General features: G+C 46.6%; 1 protein-coding gene across 3 annotated transcripts; it reads right to left on the bottom strand.

Moving 5' to 3' along the window:
- Window positions 1–668: 668 nt before the first annotated feature.
- Window positions 669–20,005, bottom strand: LOC101132434 (breakpoint cluster region protein-like). 3 transcript variants are annotated; one of them, XM_055375040.2, is made up of 7 exons: window positions 19,772–20,005; window positions 16,749–16,860; window positions 6,882–7,021; window positions 5,692–5,826; window positions 4,641–4,746; window positions 4,003–4,165; window positions 669–2,149 (listed from the first exon to the last, which is right to left on the bottom strand). In XM_055375040.2, exons 1-7 carry the CDS (start codon window positions 19,800–19,802, stop codon window positions 1,988–1,990), a joined length of 849 nt encoding a protein of 282 aa, XP_055231015.1. In that variant the 5' UTR covers window positions 19,803–20,005; the 3' UTR covers window positions 669–1,987. The 3 variants fall into 3 exon arrangements, with proteins under 3 accessions (XP_055231015.1, XP_055231017.1, XP_055231018.1); XM_055375042.2 differs by having other exon boundaries at window positions 773–1,021; window positions 19,772–19,944; XM_055375043.2 differs by having other exon boundaries at window positions 2,041–3,284; window positions 19,772–19,944.
- Window positions 20,006–27,982: the final 7,977 nt, after the last annotated feature.

Raw genomic sequence — 27,982 nt, 5'->3', positions numbered from 1 at the left:
GCTGCATTCATTCAAGTAGGACCCAGGGTGCATGCCCATCTCCAGCCCAGGGCAGCTCCCCTGTAAGCTGGGTGAGCTACTGAAGCCAAGGCGGGAGGCAGCTGACAACACCCACGGCCCATGCGGAGGTGGTAGAAAGGCTGGACTCAGCAGCAACACCAAATCCCGGACCAGGCAGAAACCACCCAAGACTGAGGGGCTCGTGCCAGAGCAGTGGCCACAGGTAAGAACCCGGGCCCAGGCTGTGTGTGGTGGGAATCCTCCATGTCCCAGGGCTTAGCATAGCAAAGGAAGACCAGCCGGGTCACCCTGGTGGCCATCTGTCCCTGTCCCACCTGCAGAGTCAGAACAGCCTCTCCCCAGTGGGGATCATCTCTCTCTGCCAAAGCAACAGCGGTCCCTGCCCCAACCAGACTACCCCACTCAGTGGGGTTACGGATGCTGCTCCAGCATCCTAACACTGCCCAGCTGGCGCCTGCCTGTGCTCACCCACACCCCCCAGGCCAGCCTTCCCTGCAGCCTGGGCTTGGCCACCTTGGCCTGATTGAGCACTGAGGACTCCTGGGCACCCAGCCCCATCACTGCACCTGCTGCTTCCAGCCCCACCCCACCGGCTCTGGGGTTCTTCCCAGCGGCGCTGATCATGAAATCAACATGCACACAAGTCGTCTCAGGAAACTTTTTAATGAAAGTGTCGGCCACGGTGGTGTGTAGGTGGCTGAGCTCAGATTGCAGCTGCTAAGACACCAGCCACTTACCAAGAGAAAGCCAGGCTGCTTCAAACCCAGGGCCCGAGGCAAAAAAGCATCACTTCTGGTCGGGGAGTCTGGAAGCCATGCCTTGTGGGAGGTCACCCTGGCATCTAGGCCTTCGCCTGCATTGCAGAAGGAGAGCCGGGTCCCCCTCCTGGAGAACGCTGCGTTCCCCAGCCCCACACCGGCTTTGCCACCACACAGGCTTTTGAGGCAGGAGGCGGGTAAGACGTAGCTGTAGACCCAAAGCAACCACCGGCCCTGGGACCCTGCGGGAGAGGAGCACTTTTAGAACATGGAAAAGTGTGGTCATCCCATCATTAGACAGCACACATCCTACATAAATAAAAAGTCGTATGGGGAAGGAGGTTGGGGAGGGAATAAAAAATTGGCACAGACATTGATAGACTGGTTTCCAGTTTCAAGGTAACAGATGCATATCATGAGACCAGAGGAGGCAGAGACAAGGGCTGGATTTGGCTTTTCTAAGCAACATGTGTTCCTGCACAGGGCTGAATGGTCGCTGAGACAGAGATGGAAGCCAGGACAGGGGAGCCCACCGGGCCCAGATAGGTACAGAGAGCAGAGGCTTCGGTTCTGTCCTCGCCACCCACGAGGGTGACACTGCTTGTAAATGGTGGCTGTGCTCTCCCAGCAAGAAAAAAGCACAACTAAATCCACACTGCACAAAGACGCAGACAGAAAGCCTTCAAGTGGCTCTGTTTTCTGCTCCCTGCCTTGCCAGGTCCACAAGCAGAGAGGAGTGTCAGGCGCATGGCCCCACTGTCAGGCTCCCTAGTGAGCTGCGGGTTCAGCAGGAGCTGCCCACTGACACACAGGGGACACCCACTCCTCCCACCTTGGGAGCGGTTGCCAGACAGAGCCGCACTGGGTGCTGGTGTCATCCAGGGACCCCACACACTTCCTTAAATGTGATCCTGCTTCCCTCTGCGCAGCTGCATCCTCTCCTCCTGCAGGACTGTCTGGAAACTTGGCTCTCAGTTTGCTCTCCCTTCTCTCCTCTGCCTGCCCCAAGCCCCTCTTTCTAAAAAAGTGATGCCATGTTCATGGGGTTATTTCTTGAAAATACTTGGTGGCCTCCATGCTTCTGTTTTCTTTGAGCCAGGTGGTCAGGAGGGCTTACAAAGAATGCCTGGGCTCCCCCGCAGGTGTCGGCAGATGGGGTAGTGAATGGTCCTGTGCCTCCACCTGCTCCGGGAGGGAGTCTCCCGTCTCTAGGCCTGGCCCCTTCCTAACCCTCCACGTATCCTGTTCTCCAGAGACTTCAGAACCCACTCCTGAGAACAGCGGAGCCAGGCGCTTAGAGGAAGACCAAATGCTGCCAGGACACGGGTTGTCCAGGGATTACATTCCAGCATCTTATTAGGTATCTGGATCTGTTGGGGAAAAAATTAGAAACTATGTATAAAACTTAAAAATATTCAAGTATCAAAAGGTTATTTAGGATGAAAGTTTTAAAACAAGTCATCAGCAAGCTGCTACCACCAAGTGGAGACTTATACAAAAGTTGAGCGAGTCCACTGAGCTGAGAGGACAGAAATGAAGTCACCTGTGCTGGGGCAGGGGCAGGGACACTGGGGACAGGGAGTGTGTGGGCAGAGAAGCCAGAGAAGTCCAGGCCTGTGGAAGCCAAACAGGAGAGCGTGGGCCGGAAGGGCAGTCAGGATCGGGGGACGAGGTCGCTCTCCCTGGAGAATGAACCCTAAAGTGCGTAGCCTGGGATTCCCTCCTTGGGGGTCCTGTCCCCCGACATTTCACGGGCCTTCTGAGCTGCCTTCCAAGGAGGACTAACACGGCAACAAAAGACCCATTTCTGCACAAAAATCCTTCTGGGAAGAAAAAGAAGAAAGCCAAGAATGGAGTCAAAACGCTACCCAGTGCTGACTAAGCCTCTCAAACCCTGTTCTAAGTGGAGTGTGGTTTCTAAGTCAGGGAAATGGAAGAGGCCCCACCCACACAGGGACAGGGCCACGGCCCCCACAGGATGAAGCAGCAGCGTTTATTCAAGATACAATGGTGAGGGAATCCGGTCACGTTCCCTTCTCCCCAGAGAGGGCGCTTCTTGACAAGTGATTCAGTAGAAATCTTTTAGACTCTATAAGTTAAGTTTGTAAAAACCACTGCTTTCACCCTGTCTCCCAGGGCCAGGCCTGGACTCCGAGATGAACTGGCTTGGGGCGCCCTCGGGTGGCCACATAAAAAACCCACAGTCTGAGGCCAGCCTGGGGCTTTCAGACCCGGGTGGGATCTGCCCAGGCCACCTGTCCTTCTGCTTTGGGCCGCTGTCTCTTGGCAGATGGCCTGACACCTGGGGGTGGCCCAAGGATGCCTCAGAAAATCTTGATTCCCACTCTACAGATGGCCTGATTAGCCAGAGGTTTCCAGGCCGTCTGTCCACCTCCAGGAGATGGACTGGGACCTTTAGACATCGGTGGAGAACAGGATGCTCTGTCCCTTGCTGTCCAGGGCAGGGATGGCCTCCAGCCGCAAGAAGTACAGCAGCACCTCGACCTGCCCTCGCAGAGTGGGGAAGAGGAGAGTGGCTCGGAGGGGGGCTCACAGCTGCTGGTGGGGAGGTCTTTGGGGCCCAAGCCCCCAAGTCCACCTCAGGTGCTAGAAACCCCTGCTGGTGTCATGAACCCCTTACAGTGAGACGGGGGTGGGGTGGGGTCCTGACAAGGCATGACTTGTTGGGTGGGGGTGGTTATTTATTTTAGAGATGCACAGGGCCTTGCTCTGTCCCCAGGCTGGAGTACAGTGGCTCCATCATGGATCACTGCAGCCTCTAACTCCTGGGCTCAAGCAATCCTCCTGTGTCAGCCTCCCAGATACCTAGGATTACAGATGTGTGCCACAATGCCTGCCTAATTTTTCTTTGTATTTTTTCTAGAGATGGGGTTTGCTACATTTCCCAGACTGGTCTCAAACACCTGGGTTCAGTTGTCCTGCCTCGGCCTCCCAAAGTGCTGGGATTACAGGCATGATCCACCACACCCGAACACTTGGGGTGGTTTTAAGCCCCCAGCAAGGTGCACCAGCAGGACCAGGAGGTGGCCTGGGCACCCCCTATCACTCCCATCCATGCAAACCTAGGCAAGTCCCTGTCTCTCAATCTCAGCCACCACCACATACAATGCAAGTCGGAAGATGGGCAGGACTGGGGGTGGGGCAGGCAGAGGCCACCTCTGTCAGGCTGGGGTTGCATGGGCTGGAGGCTGTCTTCCCATACCTGGGACATGACCTCCAAGGACCAGCTGTCAGTCATGGTGATGGGCTGGCTGGAGTTGGCAGGGAGCTTGCTCTCCTTCTCGGAGGGCCGGAGCAGCGTGGGGCCAAAGACCGTGCCGAGGTTGTGCAGGGACATCTTATTGACTGCCTCCTTCTCTGCCACCCTGTAGAGGACCGAAGCAGAGGGTGCTGTTTCAACGCCACCACCAGGAGAGAGGCAGAGGGGCTGTGCCATGCTAGAGTCCTCAGGGAGGGAGTGACCTCGACCCTGGCTGTGCTGCAAGCTGACTCCAGCCTTGGTACTTCTGGGTCTCAGTGGCCCAGGACAAGGGGCCAGCTCTGGGCTGATGGGGAGGTCTTCATGATGTGCTTGGGAGGGAAGAGGGGGGTCCAAGTGCACTGCTGGCCATGGCCAAAGCTCTGAGCTCTTTGTTAAGGCCACAGTGCAGAGGGAGCAGGGTGGCAAAGAGGAGAGGCAGGGGTGGGGGTGGCAGTGGTGCTAGTCCTTAGAAGCAGTGAGTTACTGCAGACAGGGGTCGGGGGAAAAGGTCCTTGGTGCTGGGGATCTGGTGGGAGCAGAGGGGCACCCCACGGCCTGGAGACCTGGAGTCCTGGGCAGCCACAAGAGAGCTGGGCTACCTTTCCAGGTGGTCTAGAAGGAAAAGGAAGGTGAGCAGGTTGGCCTCCTGCAGGGACGACAGCAGGTTAAGCATGCAGCTCTTCTTTGCAACTGGGTCTGAAAGAGCTGCAGGAGGCAGTGGGTTACTCCTCTGGGTTACGACAAGCCGGAGACCTCTCCCGAGGTGGTCACACGGAGCACCCGGGACACGAGTCCTTGCACAGTTTAGGCTTGTCATCATCGTCACACCCACAGCGCTGGCCACCAGTGAGGACCCTGTGAGGGGCACCTGTGTGGGGTGTGAACCACCTGAACGCCTTTTCTCTACCTCGCAGGGGTCAGCAGCACCCGGTGAACAGCAGCAGGAGGAGCCGCTAGAGCAGCTGCTCATGGGCAGAGCTGCCCTTGGGCAACTCCTGCCACCACCCCCTCCCCAGGGAGCCCAAGGCAGGGGAGGCTTAGCATGGAATGAAACAGGGGAGTGAGGGACACAAGGAGGTGGGAAGTGGGAGGGTCCCAGCCCCACCAAGTACGCAGAGACCCCCTCGTTGTCCTGGACACCACAGGGGCACCTGCAGGCTGGGAGACCAGGTCCTCTGTGCATGGGCCTGGGAGGCAGACCTGCCCCAAGGGTGATGCAGAGGCCACAGGTGCTGCACGCTCCAGCGCCCACTCTAGACATCAGCCTCCAGGTTGACTAAGGGTCAGGTCATGTTTGAAACCATGCTTGGCTGGACCAGGACCTACGGCAAGAGCACCTGGGCACCAGTGTTTAGCCCTGGTCTGCAGGAAGGAGGAAAGCAGACTTTAGGACCCCACAGCACGGCAGTGCTGACCATTTCACCCACTTGGCCTCCTTGAGGAATAGGGATGGGGAGCCCTCTGGGGATGGGCAAGGCCTTCCAGGATAGGCTCAGTTTTGGTCCCCTGCTTTTTGAGGTTGGGTTAAAATTCCGACCATGGCAGAGGAAGCACAGCTCAGGTTCCCACACCTCACTTTTCACAGCCTCCGAGGGCAGCAGTGCACGTGGAGGAGACGTCTCCCATGAGGCCAAGGCCTCCAGTGCTCACCGATGCCCTCTGCGAAGTTGGGGTAGAACTCGTCAGTGAAGAGGGGCTCGGGCAGCTCACGGAAGTACAGCTTCAGCGTGCCTGCGATGGCGTTCACGTCCATCTCGCTCATCATCACCGACACGTCCTTGTTATCTGGAAAGAGCAGGGAAATGCAGCGGCCTCCTTGAAGATCCTGAGTGAGTCACCCGCCATCCCTGCCTTGGCTAAAGCACCGTCCCTGCCATGCTGACCACTGTGTGGGTCCCTCCTGGGCTTTGAGCAGCTCATCTGACTCCTCCCAAGAGCTGTGCATGGTTCTGTGTCTGCAGAGTTGATAGGGGTGCATGGGCATTCCCATTCCTCTCCCCTGCTTGGCCTCATGTGATGGCCAGGAGGAGGCCAGCGTGGCAGGACACAGCGCCTGCGTGGGGATTGGGTGGCTCTGCCCTGTACATAGCAACCACCCCTGCACCGGTGTCGTCTGATAGCAGGAAGGCCATGGGAGACTCTGATTGGTTTCAGTGTTTGAACCGGTGTCTTCCTTTGGACCCAATTGCCCATTGGTGCTTACATCCTCACCACAGGCCAGGTTCATTCTGGGCCCCCAGAGGGAGCTGAAACTACCATAGGGTCCTCCCAGGGATGCTGGGCATTCTAGGGGTCCTGGTCAGGGTGGGTGGTGTGTGCTGCAAAGAAGGGTCTGCAGGCACAAAATCCTGTTGCTTTGAAGATGCTGGGAAGGACCCTCTGGGGTCTCAGTGCCCTCCCCTGGCATTTGAGGCAGGTCCGGGTCCTTCAAAGCCTGTGAGGGTTGGTGAGATGGAGGCGGAGTTGCTGCAGCCCCGGCCTGCACTGAATTTCATCAGTGCCCTCTGCCCACCACATCCTCATACAGGGCAGTGGACAGACCACACTGAGTCCTGGGCTTCCACCTCCTGTCCACCCCCAAGGCAGGAAGGCCAAGTCCCCACAGAAGCCCCTGGTCCACTCCACCAAGTGGCATGAGTGGGTACGATGGTGTAAAAACTGGCTTCTATAGAAGCTGTTTGTACAACTCTTGTTTTCTCTTTTTTAAAAATAATAAAACAGTAAATGAAGAAAAGACACAGAGAAGGATGTGACATGCCTGGGCCATGGAGCACTCTGAGATCTCATCGCGGACACCACTGCCCACACCTCCATCCCGTCCTGCGCAGGCCGACACTCACTGACGTCGAAGGCTGCCTTCAGTGCCTGGATGTCTGCGGCCACACCGGACACGCGGTAGATGCCCACCTCCTCCATGCCTCGGCGCTCGATCTCCTCCACGCACTGGCGCATGATATAGGGCACCTTGGACCTCTCTCTCCTGCGGGAGGAGGGAATGTTCTCAGTGTCCTAACAGCCCTGCTTGGGCCATAACACAGGCAACCTGCTCCCTATCTGCACACCCGGAGGTGGGGTGAGGACGGTGACGAAGGTACCCAGGTCTGGGGCTGCACACAGAGCCTTCTGCATGCCTGTCCTCCCTCTGCAAGCTCTGTCCTCATTGCATATACTTTCTCAGGAACCTTTCAAGCGGCCAGAACCCCTGCGAATCACACATGATCTTTGCGGGAAGGTCAGGAGGCCTGTCTAAGTCAAGTCAGCACGGGAAGGGCATCTGACAGATTCCAGGCCTGGGGTTAGCAGCCTGTGCCCCCAGCTGGGAGATCAGACCCAGTGTTGGTCCTGCCACCCACATGCTGTGTGAGAGGAGAATCCCTGACCCCTGCCTTGGGCCTGGGCCTTAACACCCATCCGACGAATGAATGAAGGGTTGCCTCAGCACCAGTGCTCCAAGTCCTGCGATGCTAAGTGCTTTTCTCCTCTGAGTCTTAGCAATGGACCATTCCAATACCTCCACACAGGACACTAGAGTAAGAATCCTTCACAGTTAGAACGCAGTGCTGTGCGGAGGCCTTAACTTGAGTTCTGTTTTGCACCTGGATTTACCAGCACATCAAAGCTGCTTTGTAAGTCCCCTTATCAGCAGGGCTTATGTGGGGGAGCTGCTGATGGAGTCCTCGCTGCTCATGCCCACAGCCCTCCCAGAGTGCTATGCGAGTGGCTGCCGTGCAGTTGGGGGTGGGGCGTGGCGTTTAGACACAGATAGGAGTCCAGGGTATGACTGATGGAGGCCCCGGCCCACGTGACCAGCAAGGTCAGAGGCCCAGCCAGATTCCATCCTGGGGAAGCAAATGAATTCTCAGAGGAAGTGGTCTATGTCTGCATGAACTGCTCTCAAACCAACAAATAGGCTTCTCTTGACAACTGACTCGTGACAAAGGGTTCAAGATTGTTTGAAAAAAAAAAAAGGGGGAACAGGGAGGCAGTAGGTCCTGGAAAAGTAAATTGTTGTTTATTTTACAATAAGAAAGTGATTACATATTTTATTTTTTTTTACAGTGGTGGAAAATTAGAAGTGATTGTGAAAATGATGTCTACCCGCCTTGCTGATGAGTAGGATGTGATTTGGCTCTTTAGGAAACTGAATTTGCAGAACTTAAGAATATTGATTTATAAAGGGCATGGCCATTGACCCAGTCCATCTTATGCAAATCTGGATGCCATAAATAATATTTAAAAATGAAAGTATTGGGGTGGAGGTTGCAGTGAGCGGAGATTGCCCCCACTACACTCCAGCCTGGTCAACAGAGTGAGACTCTGTCTCAAAACAAAAAAAAAAAAAAAAAAGAAGAAGTCATTCCCAACATTGCTCATCAAATTATGACCATAAATTTCCAGGATCAGACTAACGGCTAAAGAGACTGATGCATCAACACCAGGCAGAGAATAAAGCAGATTTTTTTTGTTTTGTTTTGGAGAGCCTCTAGGAACTTGAAAAATACATATGCCACACTCTTAAGACCCGGTGGTTCTTAATCAGGGATGTTCATTAAAATGCTGGAAAACTGTAAAGACTTCCAGGTCCCATCCAAGGAGATTTTGCTTCTGATTGACTGGCTAGTGCCTGGCCATTGGTATTTTGAAAAATCCCTCCAAGTGATTCTTTTACATCCCAGCTAGAAAACCCTAAATTAAAGGTGAAAAAACCAGACACCAAGTGGCATTTAAATAAATGTCAACTTTAACTCCACAAAGCATCTGGTTGCATGTGGACAGAAAGAGAAGGAAAGAGGGCCCTATATCTGGATAACTTGGAAATGTGCTCCCCCTAGCAAGATATCTACCAAAATTAAAACCATATTTAAGGATGCTGGCACTGCGAGCAATATATAAATGATGCATGTAACGTCATTTAATATGATCTTATTTTTAAAAATGAGTAGAGTGGTGTTTTCTAGCTGTTAGTTTTTCCAAATATCAATATAGAAATTAGCCTTCTGCAGCTGCAGAGGGAATTCAGTTTGCAGCTTGCTTGCATGTGGCCTAGAGCCACCCAGCCTGATATGTACTAATTTTTTATGTTTAACTTGCCAGAGTAGAAACTCAGTTTCTGGGCCAGGCATAGTGGCTCATGCCTGTAATCCCAGCACTTTGGGAGGCCAAGGCAAGCAGATCATGAGGTCAGGAGTTCAAGACCAGCCTGGCTGACATAGTGAAACCCTATCTCTGCTAAAAATACAAAAATTAGCCCGGCATGGTGGCAGGCACCTGTAGTCCCAGCTACTCGGGAGGCTGAGGCAGGAGAATCACTTGAACCTGGGAGGTAGAGGTTGTGGTGAACTGAGATCATGCCCCTTCACTCCAGCCTGGGCAACAGAGTGAGACTCCGTCTCAAAAAAAAAAAAAAAAGAAACTCAGTTTCTGGTTACATCTGATCTTTATTTTTTATATACCATCTAAGCTATAAAGTTATATTCCCTATTTGTGATCTTAAAAGAAGGACTCCAGGAAAGTGTTCAAATATTCATATATCTAAACTGGAACATATGTTTATATTTTTAAAAGTAGTCTGAGAGGTTGGCAACTAAAGTCATATGTTGAATGATCATTTCTCAAGAGTTTCATTTTATGGTCTTTCTCTTGTTCTGTAAAATGTGGGCATGGATAGATATAAAGTGCCTGGTGTCCATGCTTTTGTGAAATCCCTTCCTCTTCCATGTGAATGGGACCTGAGACTTTCTTCTAACCCAGAGAACACAGCAAAAATGATGTGATTTATCTGAGCCCATTGATGACATTGATTACGACTTCCCTTCACCACATTATTTAGGACTGCATCGTAGGAGACTGGGGCACATATCCACTTTGCTGGCTTGATGAAGTAAACTGCTAAGTTGAGGAAGCCCACATGGCAAGGAACTGTGGGCAGCCTTCAGCCAACAGGCAGCAAAAAGCTGAGCTCCTCGGAGCTACAGCCTCAAGGAAGTTACTTCTGCTAACAACCTGAAAAAGCTTGGAAGCTAGTTTCTCTCTAGTGGAATTTTTAGGGAAGAGCATGGCCCAGGCAAGATAAATAATGTAAGTGGAAAAACCTGTCAACAATAAAGGTTTTAAAGGAAAAAACAAAAAACATGTAATTGAGAAAGTAACTGCCACGAAAAAAAAAAAAAGAGAGACCGGGCGCAGTGGCTTACTACGCCTGTAATCCCAGCACTTGGGGAGGCTGAGGCGGGTGAATCACAAGGTCAGGAGATCGAGACCATCCTGGCTAACACGGTGAAACCCCATCTCTACTAAAAATACAAAAAAAAAAAAAATTAGCCGGGCGTGGTGGGGGGCGCCTGTGGTCCCAGCTACTGGGGAGGTTGAGACAGGAGAATGGCGTGAACCCCGGGACGTGGAGCTTGCAGTGAGCCGAGATCATGCCACTGCACTCCAGCCTGGGCAACAGAGCAAGACTCCATCTCAAAATAAATAAATAAATAAATAAAATATAAGGTCTCAGGAAGGTAAAGATTGACATTTACTCCCAAACTATTAATATATGTCCACCCACCTTTCTTGTAGCAAAATCTTAACTTGACGTTTGTTTCAATAGTTATTAAATTTAATTATAATGTCCTAGCCCAAAATACAGTAGAGGTAAACGTCCAAGGTACTGGCTTGAGGCCACTGGCCCTGTATCTATAAAGGAGAGGGAGACCATCAGGGGAGGGAGGGTAAGAAAGGGAGGAAGAGGGCAAACAAGTTATCAAAAAACAACAGTAGGCAGGGCACTATGGCTCATGCTTGTAATCCTAGCATTTTGGGAAGCCAAGGTGGGCAAATTGCTTGCACTCAGGAGTTCAAGACCAGCCTGGACAACATGGCAAAACCCCATCTCTACAAAAAATCGGCCAGGCCTGGTGGTGTACGCCTGTAATTCCAGCTACTTGGGAGGCTGAGGTAGGAGGATCACTTGAGCCTGGAAGGCAGAGGTTGCAGTGAGCCGACATCATGCCACTGCACTTCAGCCTGAGTGACAGAGTAAGACCCTGTCTCAAAAACGAACACATCAGTTATTCATATTTCAGAGTAAGGACAAAACATTTTTAAGTAGCTGGCAAAGGACATCACTATATTTCAGAGTAAAACAAATAGGAAATGCTTATCATTTGATGTATTTTTAAACATTGTATCTGAAAAGTGAACAAAGAAATGAATGTGCTTATGATTAAATTGACTTTGTTACTTTGTAAACTTGTAGCTTTAGACTTGTCTCTTAGCATCACCAAGCCTTGATCTTTTCATCTATAAAATGGGCATGGTAATGCCAGCCTTGCTATGTTTATAGGTCACTTAGGAATGAGGTATGTATGGTGTTGACCATGGTTTCTGGCAAGTGGCATATATTCATTATACCATAGCTCTTTTCAGAAAGCTAAGTCACCACGTACATGTTAATGCAACCTGCTGAAAATAGGCATGGAAAAACTAGAAAATCTAGAAAAACTAGAAAATCACTGAAGAGGATTTTCTTTAAAAAAATACATACTTTAGTGTTTTAGTCATGAAGTCCTTGCCCGTGCCTATGTCCTAAGTGGTATTGCCTGGGTTTTCTTCTAGGGTTTTTATGGTTTTAGGTCTAACATTTAAGTCTTTAATCCATCTTGAATTCATTTTTGTATAAGGTGTAAGGAAGGGATCCAGTTTCAGCTTTCTACATATGGCTAGCCAGTTTAGTTCATGTCCTTTGTAGCGACATGGATGAAGCTGGAAACCATCATTCTGAGCAAACTATCGCAACGACAGAAAACCAAACACCGCATGTTCTCACTCATAGGTGGGAATTGAACAATAAGAACACTTGGACACAGGGTGCGGAACATCACACACCGGGGCCTGTCGTGGGGTGGGGGGATAGGGGAGGGATAGCATTAGAATAAATACCTAATGTAAATGATGAGTTAATGGGTGCAGCAAACCAACACAGCACATGTATACATATGTAACAAATCTGCACGTTGTGCACATGTACCCTAGAACTTAAAAGGATAATTATATATATATATATACATACACACATACACTTTATCCATGCATCTGTTGATAGACACTTAGGTTGTTCCCTATCTTGGCTGTTGTGAATAATGTGCCATAAATATGGGGGTGCAGGTACCTCTCTGACATACTGATTTCAATTTCCTTGGATATATAGCCAGAAGTAGGATTGCTGGGTCATGTGGTAATTTTTTTTTTTTTTTTTTTTTTTGAGACAAAGTCTTGCTCTGTTGCCCAGGCTGGAGTGCAGTGGCATGATCTCGGCTCACTGCAGCCTCCACCTCATGGGCTCAAGCAGTCCTCCCACCTCAGCCTCCCGAAGTGCTGGGATTACAGTGTGAGCCACTGCACCTGACCTCATGTGGTAATTGTATTTTTAGTTATTTGATTAATTTTTGTGCCATTTTTCATAATGCCTGTACTGATTTACATTCACTCCAACATGTACTAGGGTTCCATTTCCTCCACATCCTCTTCAACACTTGTTACCTTTCTTTTTTTAATATTAATCATTCTAACAGATGTAAAGTGATATTGTTGTGGTTTTAATTTGCATTTCCCTAATGATTAGTGCTGCTGGGCATTTTTTTAAAAGAAGGAAATTATGTCATTTGCAACAAAATGAATAAACCTGGAGAACATTACACTAAGTGAAAGAAGCCAGACAGGACAGATAAGTACATGATCTCATGTATATGTGGAATCTAAAAATGCCAAATTTATAGAAATAACAGGTAGAAAAGGGGTTATGAGAGGCTGGGGTGTGTTGGGGGGTACGGCAGACAGGGAGATGCTGTTCAAAGGGTACAAAGTTTTCATTAGGAGGAATAAAGTTTTGAGATCTATTGCACAGTATGGTGGCTATAGTAAATAATAATCTATCATATATTTCAAAATTGCTAAGAGTAAATTTCAAATGTCCCACCACAAAGGTGAGCTGGATGATGGATATGTTAATTAGCTTTATTTAATCATTCCACATTGTGTACACATATCAAAACATCACATTGTACTCAAGACATCTATACAATTGACTTGTCAACCAAAATAATAAAAATAAAGTCTATAAAATGTAAAATAGTTTTGTTACACAGTTTAGTGTTCTTTAAACCATATTGGCTGAGCTTCCTCTTTGTCTTGCCCCTTTCTCAAGTCTGGGTGCTGAATGGTAAATATAGAATCAGTTAATGTTTACTGAGGATCTAGTATGTGCCTCACACTGACCTAAACATTTTATAACTAATTTTTTCAATACCCTGGTGAGGTGGTTTTTATGATTATCCCATTTGGCCAGAGCTAGATGATCTCAGAGAGGTTAAGAAATCTTCAAATCTTCACAAGGCTGCAGAACTACTAAAAGGCAAGGCCTATATAATTACTTGCTGAAGGAATGAATGATATGAGACTGTTTATTGTTTTAAATTATGGAACAATTTATACTTTGTAAAATGCACAAGTTTTAAATGTTCACTTCTGTGAGCTTTGACAGTTATAGACCCTCATGTTACTATCCCAGTCAAAATATAGAACATTTCCAGAAAATCCTCTCACGTCTCTTTCCAGTCAGTACCTTCATGGGTCAAAAACAACTACCTTCTGAGCTCTGTCACCAAAGATAAATTTTTCTTATGGCTGCATTTCAAATAAATGGAATCACACATCCACACTCTCCAATGTCTGGCTTCCTTCTCTAAATACATTTTTCTGTTTTGAGATTCACCCATGCTGTTGTGCGATTCTATAGTTCTCTTTTAATCACTGAATATATACTGTTGTGTGATACACCATGGTTTATTTATTTATTCACTGTCAAAGGACATTGGCTCATTTCCAAGTTTGGGTTAACGTAAATAAGACTGCTATGTTAGATTCTAGTACAAGTCTACGTAGGTGTATGTGTGAATACATACACATACATACACATACATACACACATAGACTTGTACTAGAAAAAATGTACTAAATGTACTAAAAAATGTACTAAAAATGCACATTTTTATTTTTCTTGGATCAACAGCTTGGAGTAAAAGTGCTGAGTCATAGGTTAAGTGTATATTTAATATTATAAGAAATTGCTAAACCATTTCCAAAGTAGTTGTTTTACAGTTCCACCAGTTTTATGAGAGTGTTGGTTAATTCTTATTTTCATCAACATTTAGTATTATCAGTCGTTTTGATTTTGCCATTACAGTGGCTAAAATGTGAAATCAAATGAAATTGTGTCTTGAGATTTTAACTTGCGTTTTCCTGACTGTTAGTGATGTTGACCATTGTTTAATATGCCCACTGGCTATTTGTATGTGTTGCTTTGAAAACTGTCTGTTCAAGTTTTTCTACTTTTTCATTGGCCTGTTTGCCTCTGTATTGTTAACTTGTAAAAGTTCTCTATATGAGATGACTTATTTGACAAATGCATGTATTACATATATTTCCCGAAGTCTGTGGCTTGCATATTCATGTTTATAGTGTCTTTTGATAACCTTTAATTTTCACTGAAGTTTAACCTATAAATGTCTTTATGTAGGGTTAGAGCTTTCTGTGTCCTTACAAGAAAGTTCTACCTGTTCCAAGGTTAGAAAGAAGTACCCATTTGTTTTCCGTATGGAGTGAGAATGGGATGCAAATATTTATATTTTGTTATTCAAGCAGCATTTGGTACAAAAATTCTTCTTCCCTCTTTGAATTCCCTTGTCAACTTCTGAGTTCACTTTTTCCTCATGCACATTATTGGTAAGCATGTTGTGTAAAATAAACTGCCTTTATCAGAAGTGTACAATTTTTTCAGATATCTTTCCATAATCCTCTAGATTTGAAAGGTGATTTTTGGTTCTCTTGCTGACATGTTATAATTATAGCTCCCTTCTGCTGCCATGTGATTTGCAATCCTTTTTAATCTTTCCTTTTAAGACCTTTCTTACTCCTATATAAAAACTATAATTGTGGCCAGGCATGGTGGCTCACACCTGTAATCCCAGCACTTTGGGAGGCCAAGGTGGGTGGGTCATCTGAGGTCAGGAGTTCAAGACCAGCCTGGGCAACATGGTGAAACCCTGTCTCTACTAAAAATACCAAAATAAGCTGGGCGTGGTGTGTGTGCCTGTAGTCCCAGCTACTCGGGAGGCTGAGGCAGGAGAATCGCTTGAAGCCAGGAGAAGGAGGTTGCAGTGAGTCAAGATCGCGCCCCTGCACTCAGGCCTGGGCGACAGAGCAAGATTCTGTCTCAAAAAAAAAAAAAAAAAAAAAAAAAAAAAAAAATCCTATAATTGCTTTAGTCATGCATATATTGAAACACTGTGTACAATAATTAGGCAATTGAATTTTTGTATTTTTCTAAAATTCAAAAGGAGAAAAGCTAATCTACTTTGTAATGATATAGATTCACTAAGACACTTGTTTCTGTCTTTAGGATAGAGCATTCATACTAACAGTGTGAGTAGTATGGATCAACCAGCATATATATTTTTTATTATGTTGAATTTCAATATCCAGCCGAATTCTGTCTAGTTGCATTACTTACAACATTGTGTTATAGTTTGAAATCAAGAAGAAACTTGTGAATGACTTTTCTACAATTTCTCTGTAAAACATAGATTTGTCAGATAACATAGTACCTTATGTGGTAATTAAAGAAATAGTTACAATGAGAACACATGGACACAGGGAGGGGAACATCACACACCATGGCACCTCAGGGGGTTGGGGGCAAGGGGAGGGAGAGCATTAGGGCACATACCTAATGCATACCAGGCTTAAAACCTAGATGATGGGTTGTTAGGTGCAGCAAACCACCATGGCACATGTATACCTATGTAACAAACCTGCACATTCTGCACATGTATCCCAGGACTTAAAGTAAAATTTAAAAAGAAATTGTTACATAAATGTTTTAGTGGCTTTAATTTTTAATTAAATTGTGTTAACTGATTAGGACACGAAAAATCAAAATATGAAAAGTAAAATTTTACTATATGCACAGAAAAATCTCATTTACTTCTGTGAGGCAGGAAGTCTTATACTCTGAGTGGGGAAATATAAACGGCACCTAATTCCTGCATTTGATTATTACCGTTCTTGGCTGTTGCCACAATCAGCCAATCTTTTTTTTTTACACATCAAAAAAAAAAGAAATTATGAGGAATCATATATCGGAAAGGGAGTGTTATCTGACAACAGCAGAAACTAACACTACAGAGGGGCAAAACATACAAGACCCAATACCCCCAAAAAAACTGGGCAAAAAAACCTGAATAACAGACATTTCTGAAAAGAAGGTATGATATTGATTAAAAGGTAAAAAAGGTGTTTCTCAACATCACTGGTCATCACAAAACTGTAAATAAAGACCACACTCAGATACTATCTAACGCTAAGTAAAATGAATAATACCAAAACAGAAATAATTTAAAAATAAAAGTTCAGGGTGCTGTTAGATATAGAGATCCTCTTATACACTATTGGGAGAAATTTCAATGATGAAATGCACTGAGAAAACCACTTGAAGAATCCTCAAAAATTAAAAATGCGAGAACTGTTTCATCTAGTAATTCTAACCGTGGTTATGTGCTTAAAGAGAATGAGATCGGTCTGTTGAAGCAACAGCTGCCTTCTGAGGTTTAGTGACCTACTACTCACTAACAATGAGTAACCAAGGGATGAAATCAACCTACCTGTCCACCAACCAATGAAAGGATGAAGGGACTTCAGTATACAGACATGATGAAATACGCCTCATGCATAAAAATTCATGACAACATGTCATTTGCAAAAACACAGACGAACCTGGAAGACATTACATTAAATGAAATCGACTAGGTAGAGAAAGGCGAACACCACATGATCTCACTTATATGGAACCCAAAAAACTTTACCTTCAAGCAGAAGGTACAGTAGTGGTTTCCTGAAGAGAGGGGAAGGAGGGGGATAGGAGGGGGATGGGAGGGATCGGTTATGGAAACAAAGTTACAGTGAGTTTGGAGAAACACATTTTGGTTTTCTATGCCACAGCTGGGTAACTCTGGTTAACAAAATATTGTATTTTTCAAAAAACTAGAAGGGAGCAATTTGAATGTACTCACAACAAAGAAATAATACCTGAATGAGGGAATAGTTATGATAATACCCTGATTTGATCATTACTCAAAATATACATGTATCAAAATGTCCCCAAAGAAAAAAACATGTCCCAGCATAACCTCTAATTGTGTATGTTATTATACATGGCAAAAATTTAAGAAATATGAATATAAAATGCTAATATTCACATAGAACCACTAATGGCCCTGAACCTCTAAGGAATCCTGAGAAATACAAACTAAGTTGGGGGACTCACAATCCCTGATAGCAAATTACATTGCAAAGCTGTAGGTAGCCAATATACATGGTCCTGTGATGTGCTACTGTGCTCTCCAGCCTGGGTGAGAGAATGAGACTCTGTCTCAAAAAAAAAAAAAAAGAAAGGGAATCATGTAAGCGATAACTCAATAACTGCTTGTTATCAAACATATACACAGAAAAAAAATACAATGTAGCAAAATACATATCCAAACCAATACAAAGAACTTGAGTAGACATCTCTGCAAAGATGACACAAAATTGACCAACATGTAAGAGAAACGGTCCTCAACGTCTCTCATCAGAAAAAAAATGTACCTCAAAACCACATTCAGATGCCGTTTCACTTTTATTGAAATAAATGTTACTAAAAAGTTTTTTTTTAATTTTTTGAGACAGGGACTCAGACTTTGTCACCCAGGCTGAAGTGCAGTGTCGTGATCCCAGCTCACTGCAGCTTTGACCTCCCTAGCTCAAGTGATCATCCCACTTCAGCCTCTCAAGTATCTGGGACTACAGGTGCACACCACCATGCCTCATCCTCCCAAAGTGCTGGGATTACAGGCATGAGCCACTGTTCCTGGCCACAAAATTTTAAAAAGAATGCTGGTATGGATTTGGAGAAAAGGGAACTCTTATACCCTGTTGATGGGAAGATAAATTAGTACATATTCTATGATAAAAAGTTGGAAGTTGCCATTTTCAAAAAACTGAAAATACAATTACCAGGTCAATGTGGGCAGATTGCTTGAGCTCAGGAGTTCGACACCAGCCTGGGCAACATGGCAAAACCCTGTCTCTACAAAAAATTTAAAAACTTAGCCAGGCATGGTGGTGTGTGCCTGCGGTCTCAGCTACCATAGACTGAGGTGGGAGGGCTGCTTGGGCTGTGGAGGTAGAGGCCACAGTGAGCTGTGATTGCACCACTGCACTCCAGCCTGGGTGACAGAAGAAACCCCGTCTCAAAGAAAATGACAGAAAATGCAAATACTGTAAGATCTAGCAATCCCACTACTGGGTATACCTCCAGAGCAAATGAAATCGGCACCAGAGATCAGAAAGACACAATGGGGACAGGAGAGTTTCTTCATGAAATTATTTTGAGGAAACTGATATCCATATGCAAAAAAGAAAAGAAAAGAAAGAAATAGGACCCTTCTGTTACACGATACACAAAAATCAACTCAAAATGGATTAAAGATTTCAACACAAAACCTGAAACCACAAAACATTATAAAATTCCTGTAAGAAAAGATAGGGGGAGCTTACTTTCAGGACAACTTGAATCCATGCTCATCAGTTGGAAAGAGTTTCAAAAAGAAAAAGAGGAATACACAAGGGGTAAAAACCTCATGGAGAATGGAATGGTTTGTGAATGATTTTTTTAAATTGGGGACCAAAATCACAAGCAAGGAAAGCAAGAACAACCATGTGAGGCTACAAGAAACTGAAAAGCTTCTGTGCCACAACGGAAAAAATGAGCCCAAAGTTTGGACGAAAGTTTTGAGGAATCATATATCTGCTAAGGGGTTCTTACCGAAAATATACAACACATTAACAGTACTAAATAGCAGTTTAAAACAACAACAAAAAATAATCCACCCCAAACTGGGCAGAGGCCCAGAATAGACATTTCTGCAAAGAGGACAAAAAACCCACACCGAGGAGTCCCTCGCCCCTGGTCAGGCGGCCACGGTGGGAGGGACACGAGAGGACACGCGCTGCCCAAAAGTGAAGAAAAGTGACCCCTGGGTCCTGATGGCAGGAACGAAGATTTAAAAATGCAGCAAAGCCCAACGCAAATCCTCCCTCTGAGGCTTGGACACGAGGCAGCCAGCCAGCCAGAACTGGGCCTGGCCCTGACTCCAACCTGAGAGGGCTTCCCTCTCTCTCCCTCTACACAGGGGAGGTTCCCTCAGAAAAAGTCTTTTTCTGTTGTTGGTTTGGTTTTTTTTTTTTTTTTCAGAACTAGAAATGTATTTATTCATTTATTTATTTTTAATAAAAACCAAGATTTTTTATTATTATTATACTTTAAAGTTTTAGGGTACATGTGCACAACATGCAGGTTAGTTACATATGTATACATGTGCCATGTTGGTGTGCTGCACCCAGTAACTCGTCATTTAGCATCAGGTATATCTCCTAATGCTATCCCTCCCCCCTCCCAACCACCTAGAAAAAGTCTTAAACCCCTAAAAATACCACAGTCTGCTACACTTGACACCCTCAAAAGCCTTCAGAGAATGAATACCACTGTAAAACAAGCACTAAAACACTACAAGAGAAAGAGGAAAACCAGGGAGAACAGGAGAGGAATGAACAGAACATACCAGGAAACTAAAGCTTCTGTACTCACCATGCAGGAAAAATGCCAGGGAAAAGTGCATGGCAGCTTCCTCCTCAGCACTCAGGGCCCAGACAGGAGAGGTTTTCTCCCCAGGACACAGCTCCAAGTCGTCGAGAAGCCTCCGTGATGCCCCTCCTGGCGGGTCCTGAGGGTATCAGAGCTCCTCTCCTCCTCACGGTGGATGCCGCCACTCACTCCATGCAGCACCTGCGGGGAGAACACTGCAAGAGCACGATGTGGGGCAGAAAAGGTGGTTGGGGCGCCCCCTGATGGTCACGGTGCAGAGTGAAGAATGATCTCATCCCGTGGTCAGCATCAGCCCAGGCTGCGGCCCCATCGCCCAGGAACTCCTCCCGCTCCTGCTCGGCCTGGGGTGCCACAGCCACCTCCTACTCTTCTGCTACTGTCAGTGCTGCCTGTCTTCTTGGTGCTCCAACGCTGACAATTTGGGGGAGACATAAACACTTAGGCTATAGCAAGGAAAATCCAGAATGGTGGTGGAAAAGAAGGACTTAGCATCAGTTACAGTGTGAGACCAGCAGCAGCAACAGGACCTAGGATTCATTCCAATGAGAATCACCTGGAAATCTCCCCCAGGAAAAGAGATCAAACAGATTCCTGGAGGAAATGCTCTTGGGGTTTCTTTAAAGAAGCTAGTGGGACTAAGTAACACAAGAGTGGGGCTTTTGTGGAAAGAGTGATGTCCACTAATAATGTCCTCTTAAGGACTGAACATCTCTTCCCAAATAGCTGACTGTGATCGGCAGTAGGCATCAGCTGAGACCTTTTATGACGGCCCTTGGGTAAGGTATCACTCAAGCTCCCTCACTCTTCCAGGGACACAGTTGGCACGGTGATGAAGCTCCAGCGCTCTCACCACCTCTAGACTCTGAGGGGCCATCCCAGCTCCAGAGCTCCCCACAGAAGTGGCTCTGTTTGTTGCAGGTGCATCGCACCGAGGCTGGTTCTTTAACCCTGGGAGTGCGATGAAACCAGCAGTAAGTAGAAAGGACAGAAACAGGGAGTTGCTGCTACAAGACCCGAAAGTGCAGGAGGATGAGGGTGCACTCCTTCACCCCCACAGACACACACTAGAGGACCTCGGTCCCCAGCTTCAAGTGTCTGTGAGTGCCTAGGAGAGAGTCATACCCACAGACATCCTGCATGGTAGGTCAACATCAAGCCCACCCGATAGCTCTGTTGCTCAATTCTCAAAAGATAACAAACAGCCAAACAAAACTTAAGGCTTTGATGTTTGGTGGTGACAGAGGCAGGAAAGAGCAGGTCACATGGAAAAGATAATCTTTGAGTAGTAAAGCAAGGAAAGATGAGCACACACATGGCACTTAAAGGCCATAGATGATGGCTCTTTTAATTATGTCACTTTTTTTTTTTTTTTTTTTGAGACACAGTCTCACTCTGTCGCCCAGTCTGGAGTGTAGTGGCATGATCTCAGCACCGCAACCTCTGCCCTCCCAGGTTCAAGTGATTCTGGTGCCTCAGCCTCCCAAGTAGCTGGGATTACAGGCGCCCACCACCACGCCTGGCTAAGTTTTGTATTTTTAGTAGAGATGGGGTTTCACCATGTTGGCCAGGCTGAGCTCAAATTCTTGACCTCAAGTGATTCACCTGCCTTGGCCTCCCAAAGTGCTGGGATTACAGGCATGAGTCACCACGCCCAGCCAAGATACCCGATGTAAATCAAAATTAAAATAATGCAAAACCATAAAGCACAAAATATATGCACATGTTGAGGTTAAAGGAACTCTCTTCTAGATTTCCTGATTCTGGTTGTTGAAGTGCAACCTTTTTCATCCCTTTCCTGTCCTGACTTTTCTGGGGCTCTAAGCCCATCCTTATCTGGCCCCCTGGGGGAGCTAGGTCTGCATATGGGATCTTGAGTAAAGAAGGAAATGAGGAAAAGCCTCAGGCAAAGGAACAGCATGGACATGCAAAGGCCCTGGGGAGAAATAAGTACGACAGAGAAAGGGACTGGAAGAAGAGTCTTGAACATCTGCAAAGTGCAGACACACACTGGGCTAGAAACTGTGCTTTTACTGAGCAATTTCACCTAATTTTCACAAAACCCAATAACATGACTACAAATATGTTTTTTTCTTGAAACAGGATCTCACTCTGTCACCCAGGCTGGAGTACAGTGGTGTGATCACAGCTCACTGCAGCCTCAACTTCCCTAGGCCCAGATAATCCTCCCGCCTCAGCCCCCTGAGTAGCTGGAACTACAGTCGTGCACCACCATGCCTGGCTAATCTTTTTTTTTTGTAGGGATGGGTTTTTGCCATGCGACTACAACTATTAATCCACTTCTATGGATGAGCAAACTAACATGTCAAAAGGTGAGATGCCTTGCTGTGGTCAGCTTAGGCTACACTATGCTATGATAACAGATGACCTCAAAAGTCCACGTCTTAGAGTAACAACCATTCCTTCCTCTGGAATGTGACACACACTTGCAGCTCAGCTCTGGCTCTGATCCTCATTACTTCATTCCAGGATTAAGGCGAAAGAAGCAACCCCCTTGTGGAAACCTGATGGTCTTGGGGCAGCAGTAAAAAGGGAAGGTGAGGCACAACCCTTGGAGAATAATAAATAAAAACTATCCATAGTATCACAAAAAGGGAGAGGAAAGTGTGACCACAGAAGGGCCCTTAATGGGTCTGCCAAGAAGTAGCACATACCACCTCCACTCATATCTCATTGGCTGAAAGTCACTCAGCCAACCTGACACCAGTGGGTAAAGATATGAAATCTCCTGTAGACATGACCACATAGGGGAAGGCCCTCATAAGGTCATATATAACATCTCAAAAATAGCCAGACAGGAATTCAAATCAAAGTAGTTTTTCTCCCCCACACATACATCGTGTGCTCCATTCCAGCCCCTGGGCTATGCACTTTAGAGGACTCTGTTTGCTCAATAACAGCAAAACTCAGTCCTTCCAAATTAACCCCTGAAGGAAGGAAGGAAGCTCGAGCAAAGGAGAGGCAGCTGGACTACAAAGATATGATGCCCTTCCAAGATGCACTGTCCCCTTAAAATCTTATGCATCCTTCAAAACCCACCTCAAAAGGACGCTGTCTTTCCCCAGCTGAGCAGACTTCTCACTCCTATATGCCCACAAGTGGGCACCATACGTTCCTCTCTCAAAGTTCCTGTCCCCGACCACTGCACAATAACCTGTATACAGGTCTGTTTCTCCTACCAGACTGTGAATATCATGAAGACATAAGAATGGTGTCTCATTCAGCTCTAAACATAGTGCATAGCTTACTTGAGACATGCAGTAAAAGTCTGATGAATGAATAGGTTGGTCAGTGGATATATATGGGTGGTTGGTGGTGGAGTGGGTAGAAATCAAGTTTGGAATTAAACAAGAATTCTAGCTTTGCCACTCCCTGGCTGTGTGACTCTGGATTATTTACTTAACCTCTCTGGGCCTTTATAAAATAGGAATATAAGTATGTCTCTCACTGGGTTGTTAGGTTAGCAGAGTGCCTGCCACACAGTAGGCACTCAGGAAATGGAAGAATGGATGGATGGATAGATGGATGGATGCATGGATGGATGCATGGATGGATGGATAGATGGATGGATGCATGGATGGATGCATGGATGGATGCATGGATGGATGCATAGATGGTATAATTTGACTTTAAACAGACTTGAATTTGAATCTGAGGTCTATCATTACAAGATGTGTGACTCTAAGAAGTACTTTTGCCAAATATCATCTCCTTACCTCTCCTGATCCACACTCCATATTCCCCCAACCTGGATCTCCCTGGGAAGCTGGCTTCTACTGACTGCATCAATAAGCTGGCTCCCTTACTCAGCTTCATGTTAAGATCAGCCAAAGGAGAGCAACAACAGAAGATGAAAGTGAGAAAGCGGCCGGGAAAGCGGCCGGGAACGGTGGCTCACACCTGTAATCTTTGGGATCTTTGCCATCACTTTGAGAGGCTGAGGCATACAGATCACGAGGTCAGGAGTTCGAGAGCAGCTTGGCCGACATAGTGAAACCCCTGTCTCTACTAAAACTACAAAAATTAGCTGGGTGTGGTGGCACACACCTGTAGTCCCAGCTACTCAGGATGCTGAGGCAGGAGAATCGCTTGAACCCAGGTGGAGGTTACAGTGAGCCGAGACCTCGCCATTGCACTCAAGCCCGGGTGACAGAGCGAGACTCCATCTCAAAAAAGAAAGTGAGAAGGCCGGGAGCAGTGGCTCACGCCTGTAATCCTAGCACTTTGGGAGGCCGAGGCGGGTAGATTACCTGAGGTGAGGAGTTCAAGATAAGCTTGGCCAACATGGCAAAACCCTGTCTCTACCAAAAATACAAAAAATTAGCCAGGCATGGTGGCGGGCACCTGTAATCCCAGCAAGTTGGGAGGCTGAGGCAGGAGAATCCCTTGAACCAGGAGGTGGAGGTTGCAGTGAGCCAGGATCACGCCGTTGCACTCCAGCCTGGGCAACAAGAGCAAAACTCTGTCTCAAAAAAAAAAAAAAAGAAAAGAAAAGAAAGAAGGAGGGAGAGAAAGAAAAAAGAAAGGAAACTGAGGTCAGGTTATTTATTTTTCTAGCTCCCTCCTTGCCAAGTAACTATGGACTAGCTGTGTCCTTCAACCAAAGGACCCAGCCTCTTCCTGGTGGCCCTCTCCCCACAGCCTTCTGTGTCTCTCAGCTCCTCATCTATTCACGACTAGGGCTTGTAATCAAGTCCCGCCACTGCTCTTCCCAGGGAGCTGCAGTATTCCTGGTGGTTTCCTGCTTCCTGTCTCTGCATTGCAGAATACTAAACTGGCTGCCAAGATTGTTGCTCCCTTGGTGAACACACCCTGCATAATGCCCTCCCCTTGAGGATGGGCTGGACTTGCAAATATGATGGCATTTCACACTGTTATTAGGTTGACTTTGAGTTAATCAAAAGGAAGATTATCCTGGGTGGGCCTGGCCTAATCAGGTGACCCTTAGAAGTCAAAGAGAGTTGAAGAGTGAGAGACAGCCACCTGCTGGCCTTGAAGGAGCAAACATCCATGCTGTGAATTGCCTGTGGACTTTGAGTGTGGTCTCTAAAAGATAAAAGCGGTTCCTGGACAACAACCAGCAAGGAAGTGGGGGCTTCAGTCCTACAACCACAACTAACTGAATTCTGCCAACAACTGGAAAGAGTCTGAAAGAGAACCCTGAGCCTCAGATGAGATCACAGCCTCAGCAACACCTTGACTTTAAACTTGTGACACACTGAGAAGACAATCAGGCCATACCTGGCCTGTTAACTTACAGAACTATGACCTAATGGAGGGGTGTCGTTTAAAGTCACTAAGTTTGTGGTTATTTGTTATGGAGAAATAGAAAACCAATATACTGTCGGGCGCAGTGGCTCATGCCTATAATCCCAGCACTTTGGGAGGCCGAGGCAGGCGGATCACCTGAGGCCAGGAGTTCGAGATCAGCCTGGCCAATATGGTGAAACCCCATCTTTACTAAATCAGCCAGGTGTGGTGGCAGGCGCCTGTAATCCCAGCTACTCAGGAGGCTGAGGCAGGAGGATCGCTTGAACCTGGGAGCTGGAGATTGCAGTGAGCCGAGATCGAGCCACAGCACTCCAGCCTGGGTGACAGAGTGAGATTCAGTCTCAAAAAAAAAAAAAAAAAAGAAAAGAAAAAAAATCAATACACTGTCTGCACCTCTGTAAATGGTACGTGTATTAAACTTTTCTTAAATCAGACTAATACAACTTTGCCATCTACCTGCTTGGCTCTGATGGGTGCTTCATTTAACCTCTGCATGCCTCAGTTTCCTCAACTGTAATAGGAGATAATGGTAGCGAAACTCTTGTGAGGATGCCTTGTGGCCAGCACGGTGACTCACCCCGTAATCCCAACACTTTGGGAAGCTGAGGTGGGCGGATCACCAGTGGTCAGGAGTTCAAGACCAGCCTGGCCAACATGGTGAAACCCCGTCTCTACTAAAAACACAAAATTAGCCAGACGTGATGGCGAACGCCTGTAATCCCAGCTGCTCAGGAGACTGAGGCAGGAGAATCGCTTGAACCAGGGAGGCAGTGGTTTCAGTGAGCCGAGATCATACCATTGCACTCCAGCCTGGGCAACAAGAGCGAAACTCTGTCACAAAAAAAAAAAAAAAAAAAAAAAAAGCATTGCACTTTTAATTTATTATTTATTTTATTTATTTATTTATTTATTTTGAGACTGAGTCTCGGGCTGGAGTGCAGTGGCACGATCTCAGCTTATTGGAATCTCTGCCTCCCAAGTTCATGCCATTCTCCTGCCTCAGCCTCCCAAGTAGCTGGGATTACAGGCGTGTGCCGCCACACCCGGCTAATTTTTGTGTTTTTAGTAGAGATGGGGTTTCACCATGTTGGCCAGGATGGTCTCGATCTTCTGATCTCATGAGCCGCCTGCCTCAGCCTCCCGCCTTGCACTTTTTAAGGGTCCACCACATAAAGAATGGGATGGATGGAGTCCTCCTGGGGGTCTTGTGGTCTTGTCATTCTGGCTGGAAAATCAAAGCCCTGAATGTGGGTGGTCCCACCCCTCCCTAACTTTCAGATGCCCAGTGCCTTTGGGATGAATACACCACCCTTCATGCTCTGTTTTGACTGAAGATTAGGGGGATCTTAGTGCTTCTGGGGTGTAAAAAGCCATTGTGAATGGTTTGTGCATAACCCAGTTTCCAACAGAAGGGCTCATTCTATGGAGAAGCCCATTTAAATGGCCTCAGCACTGCTCCCTTCAATGCCTGGTGGCTGAAAGGAGAAGGGGAGAAATGGGAAACTCCTCTTCTTAACCAAATGTCTCAGGAGGGCTTGTACCTGGGGACCAAGTTTGTTAAGAGGCTGATCTCACAGCAGTGGAGAAACAGCTCAGAGGAGAAGGAGCTGGACTGCTGGCACTCATCATCCATGACTGTCAACCAAAGGTGGCTCTGCAGGCTTTCCTACTATGACATGCTGCTTTAAATCTCTCTTCCACCCTGGTATCAAAGTACTTCATTGAACCGGGGAGGCAGAGGGCCACATCCCCTGTTCAGAGATTACCTTAAAAGACTCATTTACTCAGACTCTGCATAAGGGATATTGCAAATAAAACAGACACTATTCCTGCCTTCAAGGAGACAACAGCCAGTGGATACTACAAAATGGTAGGAAAGACATAAAAAAAACCTGGATTTATGATATTAGTATAGAATTATTAAGAGGAAATCTTGGCAAGCTCCCTGAGCAGTAGACCTTGTAAAAACAGGTGTACAAAATATATAGAGAGAGGGATCTGTGTTCAAGTAACTTTGATAAACTGGTTCAGTGAAATGATGTGGGTGTCATTATTACAGGACTTTTCAGTGCCTTTAATGTGACAATGTGCCTTGTGAATCTCTCTAAGTTTGGCCAGTTTTCAGAATCCCCCTGGAGGCTTCTCAAAATGACAAATACACCACAGGCCTATGGAATCAGAATCCTCAGAAGTCAGGCTCAGGAAACTGCAGTGTTAAAATACCTGCCAGGATGATTTTTGATGGTCAGCTAACTTGACCCGGAGATTACAATTTATGACTATGGGAATTTCCCAAGCTTCTCTGACTCCTGAATATATCTGTTGGTACCTGCTGAAACTCTTCAGTATGCGTCAGTCTGGATACTGTTCCTAATTATATTTATTTATCTGTTGTCCTCCACTCACCGTTAGGAAATCTGCTGTGGGAATCTCAGTTCAATCCAAATGTGTACATTAAAAGGAGCCCGGTGCACCCTTCACCACAACCAGCCCAGTGTGAGGAGACAGATATCCCTGAGTGCTCCAAAGCAGATCATGCACCTCGGTCCACTGGGATTTTTCCATTGCGGAGCCTCTGTTGGAAGATCTGGTTTTGTTCTGGGTTTTCCCAAGGATGGAAGGGCATGCAGAGAACCCACTAAGGAGATGTCTCCAGAGGCTGGAGCTGGGGCTGTCTGGGTGGGTACTGGGAGTCCTAAAGCAACCAGAAGGCAGTGAGTGAGTTCTAGAAAGAGAATGGTCTTAAAATGTGGGGGAGACATGGCTGTCTCAACTCTTGGTTCTGTCTGTACTCTACAAGATTTCAAGAGGCTGACTGCCAACGTACTAGTCACCTTCCTCCTAGGGTCCTCACTGGCTACCTTATTATCTTTCAACAGCCTCATGCTGATAGCACACCTTTTA

This window comes from Gorilla gorilla, chromosome 23 (genome assembly GCF_029281585.2).
Source record: "Gorilla gorilla gorilla isolate KB3781 chromosome 23, NHGRI_mGorGor1-v2.1_pri, whole genome shotgun sequence".
Taxonomy (NCBI): Eukaryota; Metazoa; Chordata; class Mammalia; order Primates; family Hominidae; genus Gorilla; species Gorilla gorilla.
Note: the sequence above shows the minus strand (reverse complement) of the source record. Positions and strands in the feature narration are given on the sequence as shown.